The following is a 16,015-nucleotide window of genomic DNA, read 5'->3' as shown; positions in this document are numbered from 1 at the left end:
TCTCTCTTGCACGTCCAGCACAGCCTTCTCCACCGCCACAACAGAATTTGGGTGCCGCATTGCGTCAACGCACTGAGGATGTGCAGTCACAGTCACAGGAAGATCACGCTGATGAGGAGATGCTTGAGCTGGAAAAAGAAGAACAAGAAGAAGCTATTCCCGCCGAGAATGAAACAAACCAGACATTCGATCTAGTTCATTCCCCCAAACGACGAAGACTTTTAGATGAAACATCAGCACGACCGACTTTCAAATTCCCCACACCCCCAGCGTCCCATTTCGCGAGAGGATCCAGCACAGTCGCAGAGAACAACAACAACCCAAAAATTCCCCGCCCAGCATTCCTCAAACCTGCACCGTCTGCTTCTTCTGAACACTTCGAACCTCCACCCGAAGCTTTCTCCCCTCATCGGCGTGGAGAGAAATTTTTGCCCGGAGGTATGGCTGCTACGGTACAGCAATGGGTTGTAGAGACGGGACAGGCGGCTGTGCAAAGTCGGAAAGGTCAAGGGTATCTTAAGGGTGAGGACTACGTGCTACGTGTGAGAGTTGATCGAGTGGATGGGTGTGGGCCTTTGTTGATTTCTGGGAAACGAGTGCAGGAAGGGGATGAGGTGGGTTTGATGCTTGTTGTTGAGGGGAAGAAGAGGGTGGTGGGGGAGGGGAGTGTGGTTGGGATTCGAGCTCCGGTTTGGGAGGTTGTGGTTGAGGGTGCGAGGTGGAGTGTGGGTGTGGATTGGAAAGTGGTGTAGATAGGTTTCGTGGTTCTGGTGCAAGAAGATCCTCTCCAGCTTTACATTCTTGCTACACTTCAAAACAGGCCTTAGACAATCAGTAAGATCCCTTTCTGGTCTAGTAATATAGGGATCTTTTGCTTGTATGTATAGCAACGCGCACGAGTAGAAGTCTAGAGCGTTCATCCCAGCCATTCCTGCCTCGTTGCGGCGGTCTCTTACTAACATTAAGACTTTATCTTGAACTTCAAAAAGACACTTTGAACAACGAAGGAAGACGTACTCTTATTAAGCATTAGATTGTATTATTACAGCGTGTCTTATGCATCCGAGAAGCCGCTTAGTAGTGCTTCCTTCCCGGCTACATTTGCTATGAGCTTCGCGCAAGTCCGTCTATAATACGTAGAAACCGATTAGGAGACGTTGCTACAGTTCTTATCCTAGTCTCTGACCGGCTTCGCGAACGCATAAGACACCACCCTCGCTACAAGGTCAACAGCACAGCCTCACTGGCGCGTACAGTGATCGGACCAATCTTGCCATTTCTTGCCGCAACATTCAGAGTCGTGGATTGGCCATTTACAGGTTGACCATTGCTCGCATACGTCCAGCTTTGTCCCTTCCAAGAAATCTTCGAGGCGTCTTGAACATCTCCAGCAGGAGCGGTCAGGTATTCGACTTTCACGGTCTTGGTCAAAGAGCTGCCGAGGGTAAGGGTGACGCTCTTGGCCGGGCGAGTACCCGATCCTGACCAGTACAGTTGGAAGTTGATCAGGACGATTCGCTTTGGGTTGCCGTTGGAATCGTAGACGCCGTATGCTGAGAACTGGTCGCCGGTGTTGGGAATGTTGTAGAGCTTCAAATTGCTCAGTCCGTTGCCAATCACGTCGGCGACGAAGGGGTGGGCGTAGTATGGAGGCAGCACGGCCGCTGGGCCTGCGTCGCTATTGATACCGCGCCATGAGGAGTATGAGAAGCCAGTGCTTTGCTGCACGTTCATGCGCTTGATGTTGAGGAAGGCGGCGTAGAGCATGTAGTCCACAAGCCAGAGAGCGTTACCGAAAGTGCCCAGCTTGTCGTAATTGTTGGTGCTGTAGATATTGCTGTTGTCCTCCGCAAGGTGGAGTGGAATGTTTGGGCGATTCTTTTTCAACCAGGCCACCGGAGGCTTGCAGAGAGTGTCAAGCTGCGATGCGATTCGGGAGTGATTCATATAGTTGGCCTGGAGGTCAACATTGGCGCTTGAATCCATATAGTGGTGGAGTGCAGCTGATTTGATGTTCCCATCATCGCCTTGACCACTGGAGAAGGTTGTAGCAATGCACCATGGGCAGTTGTTGCCAATGTAGACTGGCGCTTGGAAAACATTCGGATTGCTGGGAACCTGCTGTCGGATGGTTTGGCTATAGTTCTTCCATTCGGTGATATAATTAGAGACTCCCCATGCTGATGGTCTGTCGACGCCTGGGTATTTGTTGATTTCATTGCCGATCTCGAGCGCTTCGTGGTCTCCGCTGGGCACGTTCTCAAAGTACTCTTTGGTGGCAGCAACCGAATTGTCGAGCGCGCCGTACTTGGCGAAGTGGGTCATGTACGTCCACTTCGTTCCTGGCCAGCTCGCAAAACCCTCGAACCAGACTGGGCCGATCTTCATGCCAATGGGGATCGAACCCACTGATGCCTCTTTGTCCAGCGCGGTGGTCTGCGATGGTACAAAAGTAGCATGATCGCCACTAGTTCCACCAACACGGACGTGGACATTCGTGCCAAGCTTACTCGCGATCGAGTTGACCAGGTTTCGGGAGAAGACATTCGGGGACGACTTGTTGCCAGCGTAGTGATGGAAGGAGTGTTGCGAGAAGGCCAAGGCTGGGTAGTCGAGAGGCACAGCATCCGAAGCGTCACTTGGTGCGGTGGCCGGTATGGCGATGGCAAGAGCCGAGTCTTGTCGTTCTTCCAATATGGGCGATTGAAGGGTCAGTGATGCGCCCAGTGGCACCAACAGCAGCGAGGACAGCATGATGGCGACAGGCAAGTGACAGGCGTGACGGCCGCTCGTACCGCTGGGCCGCATGGTTTCTTATTATACTCACGGAGCCTTTCCATAGTCTGCTGCACTGCACGTACCTCATGCACCGCTCCTGCGCCTAGCCTAGCCCACCTAGGCTGCAATACGACCATCATAGCTGGTTCGAGAGCGGTATAAGCGGAGGAGTCGATTTTGATCGTCACCATTCGCGAGGTCTCTTTTAAGCACATCTATTCTAGAAAGCGCCGTAGGTTCCAGTTCCCGAGGTCGATGGCTACAGTGTAGAGTGGTTCAAGATGATGATATGGAGATGGTGTGAGGGGAGGCTGTATGTCGTGATCTCTGCCACCGCCTGCCACCCAGGCTTCAGCTTGGCAAATTTATGACCGCCGCCCTTGCGATCGATCCTGCAGGCACCGAACGGCGACATTGATACTGCAGCACTATCGCTGCTTGAAGCAGCCTCTAGCTCTTGCTATAAACCACTCACTACACCTCTTGCACTCCCAGGCTGCATCTCTGAGCGCCTACCGCCACATCGTACCAAACTATCCTCGAGATAACGCGAACCCCGAACATCCACGTCCGTCCAGCCAACATGACACGCAGAATCGTCTATGGAATCTCACTATGGGTATTCCTGGGAGCAGCTGCATGCACAATAGCCGCTATAGCACTTCCAAATTGGGTCTCGTACACTTCGCCGACCGACCACGACCCCATACGCGTCACATATGGACTGCACAAGCGCTGTAGCTCCATTACTGGTGGGTGCACCAAGTTCCCGCAGTACGAAGACTGTCGCGGCGATGATAAGAGCTTCTGTTCCATGTGGAGGAGCACGGGGTTCTTCATGAACTTTGCCGTGGTCCTCGAGCTTGCAAGTATCATTGCATACATCACCATTCTCGTTGGAGGGAGAAGTACGAGAGAAGCAGGATGGAAAATCATATCTCCGCTCCTATCTATCGTAGGGCTTACACAGTTGATACCTATGGCATTGGTGGTAGGTCCACTTACATGAGAGAACACATACCCGAGGTTGACTTGACCTCTAGGCCGGACTCTACGAAAATGACAGCCGGTTTTTCGTCGGCTGGGCGCTGGACAAATCTTGGATCCTGTGCACTGTCAGCTGGATCGTCCTAACTATCAACGCTGTGGGAGTTGCTTCCGCCGCATGCATTTTGCCGTATGACGATGACTATGAGCCGATATCATAATCACGCATTTCAAGGACACGAGTGGAACAGTACGGGGGACTAGAGAGGTAACGAGCCAGGATGCTCGAGTTTCGGACAGCAAGTACGGCATAGAAGGAGTTGGAGGATGCTTGCATATACACTTAGCTACAGGACGCGGGCGACACGTGCTAATGATACCCATAGCAGATACAGAGCATTGACTGGTGAACCAGACAACACCTCATACCATTTTCAACTGTCATTGTGAATCTGACTGGACTCGCTACTTGCTCTCTTGAATCAGCTCATCTACATCAACTTTGCCAAGAAGCTTTTCCTCCCACAAATTGCATCGATATAGCGTACAATGTCGACATTCGAGCCACCACCCTGGATAGACCAGAAGAGATCCGGATTCTCGGTCTCACTGCCTGTGACTAGGAAGAAAAGTGCTGCTTAGAAATGCGTCATTATTCGACGCTGACAATTCCGAACTCCAGACCACTTGTTATACGCTCTTGGAGGCCCGATGAGACCAGAGGCTACAGTCGCGACGTGGTCACCACAGCGGCTGAACCACAGTAGAGAGGCAACACAGGGCAAGGTGAGATCCAGCTAGATCACTCGTCATTCGCTTCCGGAAGCACAATGAGAGAAAAGGCCACAGTCGAGAGATGACTAGCGCAGTGACTGGATCCGGGAAGAAAGCAGCGTACAGGAAGGTGAGAACCAGCACTAAATCACTTCCCATTCTCTGCGAAGCACAATGAGACTAGAGACAACAGTCGTGAAGTAACCTCCACAGCACCTAAAGCACAGCGAGAAGCAGAGTAATGGAAGGTGAGATTTAGCATTGCATTCCTTCGTACTCGCTCTAGGAAGCATAGCAATACTAATAAAACAGTCGTGAGGTGGCTAGCCTAATAAGTACACTATCGTGAGAAACTAGCATACCGCAAGGTAGAGTCTAGTACTAAATCACTTGTATTTCGCTCTACAAAGTATAATAGGACAAGAGATCGAAGTCACGAGGTAACTACCGCAGTAGTCAAGCTGTAGTGAGAAGTCAACGCATATAAAGGTTAATTTCAGCTCAGACTCACTTGAGGTTTGCTCCAGAAACATGATAGGGCCAATAACAATATCGACGACCTAAGCACTATAGAAGAAGGCGACACGCGGGAAGGCGAGATCCAAAATTCGATTACTTACTCTTCGCTCTAGAAATCACAACAAGACTTAAGGCATTAGATACGATGCGACCGCTATAATAGGTATGCAATAAACGAAGAGATGAATTTTAGCACTAGATTACCTTTTACTATCTCTAGAAACCGTAATAAAACTTCGAACTTTAGTAACGAAATTAGCACTATAGTAACTAGGCTATAGTGCGAAAAGGGAAGCTTAATCCTAAATTCCTCGTAATTCGCCCTAGCTAGCTTAAGATCCGGAATTCACTAGAGCGGCTATAGGGACTTTAGTATAGAATTTCTTTTCGAGGTAGGTACGCTACTATTACCTATAAAGGAGGAATAAAGTATCGTTTAAGCCCTATAGCACTTGTCCTAATCGAGCGGAGCGACGGCGTAGAGCTCGATAATAATATTAGATTGCCTAATAGCGCTTTTACGCTTATTGCTATAGTCTATATAGCTATAGTATAGTATCGAAAGCCTCGACGAGTAGTCGCTATATTACTTAAAGTCCTTATTATCGCCCTATATCTACGCTATAGCTAAATCCTCTTCCTAGTAATAGCGCAATCTATTATTAAACGCCTATTAACGTATCTACTCTTCCGCGATTGCAATTTAAATACGTGTCTCTTTATTAATTTCCTTATTGTCTACGGTTACTTGCTCTTGCTCTTACTCTTACTCTTACTCTTACTCTTACTCTTACTCTTACTCTTACTCTTACTCTTGCTCTTACTCTTACTATATTCGCGGATCGCTATCGACGATATTACTACCTCGAAGAAGGTAGCTCGAAGAGACTACCTACGATCGTATAAGAAGGGTTATATTAGCAGGTAGATAGGGTAGTAGTAAATTAGTATAGTATTTAATAGGGATCTAGGAGGAGAGGGAGGAAGGTAGGAGAGTTAGCCTAACGCTAAGCGCTAAGCCCTGCCTAAGGCACTAAGACCCTAGCTTTACTTAGCCTAGTTACATACTAATTACGTATAGCCTCTTTAGCCCTAATATACGCTTCCCTTCTAAAGGCCGCGCCCTCGTAGCCTGTCTATATTCTACGACCTCTATTACCGCTAACTTAGCAAGTCTAATAAGCTACTTAGCCCGCGCTAAATTGAAAATACAATTACCGATTATGTAACTATATTAAACCTTACCTCTAACACAATATAATGTCTAACTCTAACTGCGCTATTCTTGCCTATAATAAAGTAATATATAACTACGAGAATTGAGGACCTTCGACTAATTATAACACAAGCGCGTCTTCCCTACTATAATAGGTAGACGTACGAGGTATTACAGCCCTACCTCCGTTCTAAGTAATATCGTTCCGAGTTCTTTGCGTCTACTCTAAAAGACCTAGCTATGTCCGCTTCCGAGGGTTCATTCTTATTATTACGAGGGCTATTATTGTTCGTAGTTTCGCTAGCCCTAATTAGTTAGGTTTAGTAGCCTTTAATTGTTAATCTTATCTTATCTTTTTAGAAAAAACACAGCTCGTCTAGTTTCTATAGGTAAAGGCTATTATAAGTGCAGTAGTAGAGGTTCGCCTCGCTTAAAGGGTTAGATAGATCGAGGAGTAACCTATTGTCCGCAAGATCGACCCCGGCTAGCTTAGCTCTATAGTTTTGCCCTTAGTTAGTCTATTAGTCGCTTAATCTTTTAGGCGGCTTAAAGTTTTAACTTAGCCTTAAAGTTTTAATTAAAGTTTCGATTAAACGGTTACACTAGCACTAAGCGACACTAGCACTAAGCGATACTAGCACTATACCTACCTCTTCCGTAAACTACGACCTTCTATCGTAAAATAAACAAACCCTTATCCGATATAGCTACCTTTAATAGTAAAAGAGCAATATAGGAAGAGCAAGAATAGCAAGCACGAGTAATTAAGGATATAGAGACATAAAGGACTTAGTTAAAAAAAACGGAGAATACTAAAAGGCAAAAAACTATAGATAGGCAATACCCGGGGTTACTCTTACGGACACGATATAGCCCTCGAGTATACGACCCTTTAAGACAAGTTACGAATTAACTAAGTAAATATGCCTACTAGACTTCGACCTTATACGAATCTTATAAAAGAAACGCCGCTATAGAAAACCTGTCCTAGAGAACTGATTTCTTTAGGTTTAGATAATAGGCAGTTACCTCTACTAGTTTATTAGGCTGCTAGCTGCCTTAGAAAAGACTATTAAATAGCCTAAATCCCTTAGGTTCCCTACGTAACTTAATAACTAGGCGCAAAGGATTACTACAACTCTAATACCCGGTTATAGCTAGGTATACGCTTCGTTTTAGTCGATTATTATTAGTTAAAGGTCGTAAATTGAAGTGCTATTATATACCCTTATTGCTACTGCCTAGGATAGCTTAGATAGTAATAGCTTAGTTAGAAGGGGAAGGTAGAGAGGTAAGGTTTGAATAGCATACTAGTTAAGTGTTTAATTCCCTATCTAGAAGCTATATTAATATTAAGTTAGTATCGACAGTGTATACTAAACTAGCACCTAAACTAGTACCTTAACCTGCCCTCCGAAGCTAACTAAGTTCAGTCAATTAAGCGCATTTCTAGCAAAAGCACGCTAGTAAAAGTAATTAATACGATAACGACGGCGGCCTTAGGCTCTAAGAATCCTACGCCTATATACTAAAAGCGAGTAGTTAAGTTGTCCGGAAAGCGCCGTAAAAGGAGAGTACTAAAGTAGAGGGCAAGTTAATGTCGAGCCTTAGCGAGTACTTAACTTGTCTAGAGCGCTAGTGCCGCAAAAGGAGAGTACTAAAGTAGAGGGCAAGTTAATATCGAGCCTTAGCGAGTACTTAACTTGTCCGGAACGCTAGCGCCGCAAAAGGAGAGTACTAAAGTAGAGGGCAAGTTAATATCGAGCCTTAGCGAGTACTTAACTTGTCCGGAACGCTAGCGCCGCAAAAGGAGAGTACTAAAGTAGAAGGTAAGTTAATATCGAGCCTTAGCGAGTACTTAACTTGTCTATAACGTAACGTTAGTAAAGTAATACAGGTATTAAGAGCGATATACGGTTAGGTATAGCAAGTCGAATCTATTATATATAGGAGGCCGCATTTACCTTCTAAGCCTAATTCGGTATAGCTTAGCGTTCTATAAATAGAGAGCGCCTTCCGCCGTTCTCCTTTCTCCTTTCTCTTTCTCTTTCTACCTTCTACCTTCCGCGTTTCCCTTACTACTTCTATTTACCTTTTCTACTTTCCTTCCGACCGCTAGCTTAGAGCTACGTCGCACTCTCTCTTTTTAACTAAAGATAGCCGACGTTTAGCACTTCGGTTAGCAAGCCGCTACTAGCGTACTAGGCGGATAAGGCCCTCCTAGCGGTAACCCGCGTAAGACTCTTCCGCCCGACTACGATAAGTACGATATCGATAATCTAGCACTCGACGATAAAGAGGTCGATCCGAGTATTAATAGCAGTCGAGTCTACTTAAATCCTTCTTATAGCAAGCGTAAGAAGCGCACCTAGTTCTAGAGCCTTTGTACTACTAGTACTGCGACTAAACTAACTGCGTACTACCTCCGATACCGTCTTATAGATTTAAAGAATAAGAAAAAGAAGGCTATAGCGTCTAAGAAGCACCCTCTCGATACTAAAGACTAGGATACCGATATAGTTACTCTAAATAAGCGCGGCCGTCTATTTAAGACACTAATACTAATACTACGAGCTAGCGCTATATTAAATCTAATTTCTATCTCGCCTTCCTCTATATAGAGCTCTACTATTCCTTCGAGCTCTATCCCCTCCTTATCTAATCTATCTGCTAGAGATCTAATTAAGCGCAACCCGCTATAGTTATTAGGCTTAGGCTTAGGCTCGATAGGCCTACCGCCGCTTCTAACGCAGTCTTCTAGTGCGGCAGGTCTCCGTCTACGCGGGCAATATAGTAGTAACGACCTAGCGACGGCTACTACTCGTATATAAGTCGCCGTAATCTCCCGCTAATACCGATAAGAGCGTCGCGCTAGTAGATATCCTCCTCCTACCCTAACTATCGAGTAACTATTAGTAGGCTATACTATTTAGTCCTTGCTTCTACTAACCTAGTAGACCGATTATAGTAGCGATCCTCCTTTGCCGAGCTCTGCCTTTAGTAATATTAGTAAGACTAGCATGCCTACTGGAGACCTAAATTATCCGCCTATCCGTAATACTCGACGGTAGTTTAAGTATAGTATTTGCGACTAGCTATACGCTATCGTCCGCAAATACGATATACTAGAGGCAGATACTAATATAGATATATATTACTATTATACGGAAGGAGATAACAATAAGGCTAGTTAATATAAGTAGTATATCCTTCGTCGATATAAGACACGCTATTACAAGTTCTACCTACCCGACGGCTCTTAAGAACTCGAGAATTGCTACGTACCTTACCGTATAGTCTGCGACTAGAACGATCGACCGCTACCTCGGCCTAGCTAACGCGACCGTACCCGCGCTAACTAGTATAAGTAGTCCCTTTGTATACACTTTCTTACTAATAACCTAGTCGACCCTTCTATTAAAGTTAGTACTAATCTTAACGGGCAAAAGGCTCTTATAGACATTAACTACGGTTTAGTTACAGACTTCTTTACTACTCTAGAATAAGAAGAGATAGGTGTATACTAGAACGAACAGCTTTAGAAGGGCTATAAAGAGCGATAGTTTAATATATAATTAGATATACGTAAAGGATCCCCTACTTTAAATATCTATAAGAAGTGCCGTACTATACGCGATAGTAATAAGCGACCGGAAGAACCTAACCTTATATCCGCCGCTAACCTTATAGATCTAGGCGAATACCTAGTAGATCTACCGAAACTTACGATAATCGAAGAGATCCTTATCGTACGCGTCTATATATATATATCGAACTGCAGCTAATTAAAGGCGCTTAGTATCGATATAGGAACAATGTCGTTAACTTCCTCCGCGATATAGGCAAGGTTTAGTAGGAGCTTCCGTTGCTTCCTAAGTATCTAGAGACTGTGCTTTTACGACTAGTATAGGGCGATAAGACTATAAACCGGATCTTTAAGCGTAATTTCCGTATCCGCTAAGCTACTATTCGTTAGTAGCTATAGTACTTAAAGGACTATTATAAGGGCTATATAGGTATCTCTATCGATAAAACCCGACTTTCTAGTTTGCCTAAAGATATAGACGTTATCGATCGTATTAACGTCTAATACTATATAGAAGAGGATATCCCTTCGCCGCCTAATACCTCTCCTACTTAGAAGTCTTCTAGTTAAGCCGAAGATAAGGTAGAAGACTTTACTAACTATCTATTCGAATCTGCCCTTCCCTAATCTCGTATACCTAAAGATTAACGTTAGTAATTATAGGAAGTTGTCGACTAGTAGGAAAAGCAGCGTTAAGAGTAGGACAATAAGCTTCGTATATAAGCGGCTTAATATAATAGTCTAGGAGATACGCTATAGAACTATCTAACGCTGCCGCCCTACGATCGCGTGCCTCTATCCGAATTTAACAAGTCTATAGCGCTACTTTCGCTTGCCTTTCTAACCCTCTATCTAAATAGTATTGCTAACTTCGTAGAATACCGACTGCGTAGTATATCGTACGAGGAGTATATTAAGCATATGCTTAAGTACTAAGATAGCCGCTTTGTATAGAACCTACGTTTCCGATATATCGCCCTTAATACTTCTATAAGGAAGTAGAGTAATCGCATTGCTAACTTCGTAGTATAGTAAAACCTAGAGTACTAGGAGATTTCGCTTAAGGATTTAAAGGCTGCGCTTGCCTCTTATACTAACGAGGAATCTAAGAAGATGCTTTCTAATCTTATACGCTACGTAGACAAGCTACGAGGAACCCGGGCCTACTAGATTAGTAAGCGGAAACAGCTAGAGATCTACGTTATAGCCCTTAGAATACCGTATCTCTTCCTTACCTTTAGCGCTACGGACAACTAGTAGTAGTCGCTATAGAAACATATGCCTAATATACCTACTAGTAATAAATAATAGCGACGCAAAACAGCGCGTAACAATGTCCGCGATAACCCTACTATCGCGGCTTATTATTACTATCGCCGATATACGATACTCTAATAGATAGTTCTCGAGCCTAAGTTTAGTATCGTAGACTTATAGAACCGCTTCGAGTTTCAAGCTCGTAGTAGCTCTTATAATTACGGTATATACTAGCTCTAGACCGACATTAATACGTAAGAGCCCTTACTACCGCTTCTATAATCAAACACGTAGGCCGACCGAGACAGACTAGCTAAGTTCTAGGGCCGCTATGTTACTACTTTCTAGCTAGACCTCGAGCGTACTAGGCTATAACTAGGAGAGCCGATAGTGCTATTAATGCGTCTAGATAAGGTACGTAATACGGCATACCTCCTTATACTAAATCTAAATAGAGTCTAGCGCTACTAATGCGGTTACGAGTACTATTAACGTAAGAACAAAGATACTAGCTAGCGTATATATCGCTTCTATTATCCTCGAGAACTTTACGAGGAAGCTCGGATTAGTCGAGATCTTAATCCTCGCTACTATATATACGATAGTCCTCGTAACGACAAGTAGATAAATAGATATAACAGAACAGTGTCTATAGTCTAGCTCGCGAATATAGATTTCGCCCCCTATACGTTAAAAGATACCGTCGTTAACTACCTTACTAAGTACTATAGTAAGGTAGAGAAGCGTAGTACTCTATTGCTCGAGATCGTAAAGCAATTAGGTCCGTAGTTACAGAATTCTAACCTCCCTATAATCTCCTTCTTTGCTAAAATAATAAATAAGCTTATCGGTAAGCGCGATATATTAGTATAGGAGGCTTGCTATTAGCTTTTAGGCCTTCTACTATCTTAAAGCACTCGTACCGTTTAAAGCTTCGATTGTCGGCTCCCTTAATACTAGGCAAAGGTTAAGCGGTACGATAAGCAGGCTAGAGAGATTGTTATATAGGACAAGTTACCTTTACTAAAGTATATTAACCGCCTTAGTATTAGTCCTAAGAAATTTGCTAAGTCTTATCTGCTTACGCGACCTAACCTTACTCTCTTCGAATTCCTAACTTCCTAGGACTTCGGTACCTTTAAAATGCGACTACGAGCGAAAGCCCGGCTAATTAACTACTTCCCTAAGTATTCTAGCAACCTAGAAGAAGACGACGGCACGTACGAGGACTATTGTCGTACTAAGGTTATCCTATACTACTTATTCGATAGCTAATATCTAGCCCTTCCTTACACTTTTAGCGACGACTATACTAATAAGGAGTTTTATACTTAGCGTAAAGCGTACGAGTAGTATTAGGAGAATTACTATAATTATCCTTTTAACTACTTCGGAATCAATCTTCCTATACCTACTAAAGACCTCTTCGAGGAAGAGCAATACGATCTAGAAGAGGAGGAACCTAAGGGTAAGCTTCTCGTACGTGCTATATCCGATCGTAATCCTATAGAAGAGGAGGAAGATCTAAACAACCTTAGTAACCGTTAGATAGACAAGGACTACGACTAGATATCTTATATTAGACGATATAACCTTAGATAAATAAAAGATTAGTAGAAGGCATATCGTAGTACTATAGCCTATTAGAAGGTCGGCTAGATCGCTAACTTATAGCAAAAGGTTATAGGTTTGTCGCTAGAGTAGCGAATTTAGTATAACCGGATTTACAATTATACCGATAAGATAATTAATAGAAACACTATTCTAGCCTCGATACTACTAAACATTAATAGTAAGGCTAGAGTCGGCAAGTCCTTTATTATTAAATTGCTATCTTCTACTATTAAGGGTCTCGCTAAGCAATACGATACGAGTAGTCTTATAGAATATAAGCTTAACAACCCGATTATACGTATTGCTCCTACCGGTGCTACTACTTATAGCATTAAGGGATCTACTATTTACTCCGCCTTCCGCTTACCGTTAACTATAAAAGAGTACGTTCCTCTCGAGGGTAATACACTCTCTGCTTTCTAGGAGTTTATAAGTAAGATCCTCTATATTATAATCGACGAAAAGTCTATAATTAACTTAGTTAAGTTGTATTAGATCGATAGGCGGCTACGACAAGTCGGATAATAAGACTCGAGCTATTCGTAGGCTAACTAAGAAGATCCTAACGTCGACACCTTAATACTGTTCGGTAGTTTTACTATTTGTATATATAGCGACTTTAGTTAGTTACTTCTAATCGGCGGTCGACCGCTCTTTAGTAGACCTACCTTAATCGACTCCCCTAAAGTCGTTCTTAGTCGCTATACCTAGTATCTCTTCGATAAGACTATCTAACTTAATGTCGCTTAACGTTAGTAGGGCAATAATCTAGCATTACGGGCATTTAAGGAAGCACTCGAGGGCCTACGTACTAGACCTAGAAAGCTAACTATTTAGTAATAGCAGACACTTACAACTCGTATCCGAGATACTACCTACCTATACCCTATTGCCTTCTAGAAAGCTATTCGTCTTTTTAGCTATAAGAAGTAGATAGCTACTTTAAACTATACCTCGATACGCGATAACTAACAACCTATTAAGCCTATCTAGGCTATATATATTAGACGATTTGTATCTTTAGCTAATTACGAGACAGGTAGCAATTTGTATAAGATCCTCCCTATCTGTATTAATGCCTATATTATAGTTACTAAGAACCTCTAGGTATAAAAGGGTATTGTTAATAGTAGTCTCGGTACTGTTCGCGATATCGTTTAGGCCCGAGATAATACGCGTACGGACTAGGAGATCGTCGACTAGGACATGCTAGCTATAGTACTTATAGAGCTCGATAAGTACTCCGGACTAATACTAAACTAAGAAGTAGATAGACTTCCGGTAAATATAGTGCTAATTGTACTATCTCGCCGGGAGTAGAAGTATAACGAGCGCGCTAATAGGTAATGTATCCGTACCTAGTTCCCGCTTACGATCGCCTATACTATAACTATTTACAAGTCGTAAGGCATAATATTAGATAAGGGTATATTAGACATTTATAAGAAGGACTTTACTCCTACTCTAACCTACGTAGTATGCTCTCGCTTCCGCAACCTCGACGATATCCTCTTCGATAAACCCTTTAACTACGATCGCTTTAAAGGCAAGCTATATAAGTCTTATATCGACCGATATACTAATTATATACGCCGTAAGAAGCAGCGGACTCTGCTACCTAGATATATACTTTCCTTAGACCTACCCTATCTAGACCTTAAGGCTATAGGTGCTAAGCGCGATTAATAGCAGCGTAATGTATAAGCTCTATATACCTAGTAAGAATATCGTCTTTAGTAGTAACGCGCTCGAGAATAGTAGTAGGATAAGGCTCTTCGTCGGCGTTAAAAGGAAGAGGTATAGTTTAAAGCCGACTTGCTTAAAATTACTAAGATAGAGTCTCGTACTCCGGGTAATACTATACTATCGTCTAAAGAAGCCGCTTTACTAGTCGCTTCTTTCGCCTTCCTCGAGCGTATACTACCGACTTTAATAGTACCTAGGTAGTTTATCCGCTTCGTAGCACTATCTAGTAGGTTTATAGAGGTCTATAGCCGTCGTATTAAAGGCACTATATTCGTTAATACCCTTCGCAATATATAGTCGCGTAATAAAGTTGTTTACGAATACCTTAGAGTTAGAGCTATACCGCGTATCGATTAAGACCGTCTCGGTAATCGATAAGTTACTAGCGAGTTCTTAGACGATAAGACCTTCTAGCGCAACGTTAATACTAACCGCGAAGCCTAACGATCTGTTAGGGCTAAAGAGGCTATACGTAATTAGCATATAACTAGGCTAAGTAAAGCTAGGGTCTTAGTGCCTTAGGTAGGGCTTAGCGCTTAGCGTTAGGCTAAGTTGGCTAACTCTCCTACCTTCCTCCCTCTTCTCCTAGATCCCTATCGAATACTATACTAATTCACTACTACCCTATCTACCTGCTAATATAACCCTTCTTATATAGTATTCGATCTACCCTTTAAGGATAGCAGCTAGATAGTCCTTATTTTAAGCTTTTAGCGGTATAGCTACGAACAAGACTAATCTAACTATATTGCGCCCGAAGAACGGGACCTATACGTACTATTCTATCGAAACAACCGTACTAATTATTAAGCAAGGCCTTCTATACGGCCTATTATACTAAGTCAAACATACTAGACCGATATCTACTAATTCCGCTATATCCGTATCTTAGGGGCTAACAATACATTATTAGTGCTACCCCTTATTATAATAGCCGGCTTATTACGAAACAATAATCGCGGCGCCGCTAGTAGCGCTAGCAACGATAATGCTAGTAGCATAGTGCCTGCTAAAGTGCCTACTAAAGTGCCTACTAGAGTACCTGCTAAAGTGCCTCCTACTAAAGAGCCTACTACTAGGCCTGCCGAAGAACCTGTAATTCTAGGTAACGACCTAGAGTTGCCTATTAACGATATTCTTAACAATATTGTCAATCGACGATATAGCTAACTAGCCTTTAGCCCTCAACTATTAGGGAGACTTTAAGAAGCCACTTAAAACAGGCTTACTGCCCTACGTTAAGAACAATAGCTAAAGGATAATCTCCTCGAGCTCCGTCGCCTTTAGGAAGCCCCGACAACTAAACCAATAGCGGGACCTTCTTTACTACCTATCTAAAAGAAGGACGCTAAACTTAAGGACTGCACTATGTTTAACAGATCTAGTCGAAAGCAGTATAACGACTATATTCGTAACTGTAAACTCAACTAGCGCAACGTACTAAGAGCGCTACTAGACGACTATTCCTTAGTCGTATACGCTATACAGTATATTAATAGCGACCTAAAGCGTATATAGGATAACTATTTCGACTCCCT

At 43.3% G+C, this 16,015-nt stretch overlaps 2 protein-coding genes across 2 annotated transcripts; one reads left to right on the top strand and one right to left on the bottom strand.

Annotated features, from left to right (window-relative positions):
* Positions 1-1,218: 1,218 nt before the first annotated feature.
* Positions 1,219-3,026, bottom strand: MYCFIDRAFT_215037 (glycoside hydrolase family 79 protein; the record flags this gene model as incomplete). The annotated part of the gene is made up of 1 exon (XM_007927926.1): positions 1,219-3,026. The coding sequence occupies exon 1, from the start codon at positions 2,806-2,808 to the stop codon at positions 1,219-1,221; it is 1,590 nt and encodes a 529-aa protein (XP_007926117.1). The 5' UTR covers positions 2,809-3,026.
* A 335-nt stretch (positions 3,027-3,361) lies between these two features.
* Positions 3,362-3,986, top strand: MYCFIDRAFT_64154 (uncharacterized protein; the record flags this gene model as incomplete). The annotated part of the gene is made up of 2 exons (XM_007927725.1): positions 3,362-3,769; positions 3,822-3,986. The coding sequence occupies 2 exons, from the start codon at positions 3,362-3,364 to the stop codon at positions 3,984-3,986; spliced, it is 573 nt and encodes a 190-aa protein (XP_007925916.1).
* Positions 3,987-16,015: the final 12,029 nt, after the last annotated feature.

The sequence above is a fragment of the Pseudocercospora fijiensis genome (assembly GCF_000340215.1).
Source record: "Pseudocercospora fijiensis CIRAD86 unplaced genomic scaffold MYCFIscaffold_4, whole genome shotgun sequence".
Lineage (NCBI taxonomy): Eukaryota > Fungi > Ascomycota > Dothideomycetes > Mycosphaerellales > Mycosphaerellaceae > Pseudocercospora > Pseudocercospora fijiensis.
The sequence above is the reverse complement of the archived record's forward strand: the minus strand, read 5'-3'. Positions and strand labels throughout refer to the sequence as shown.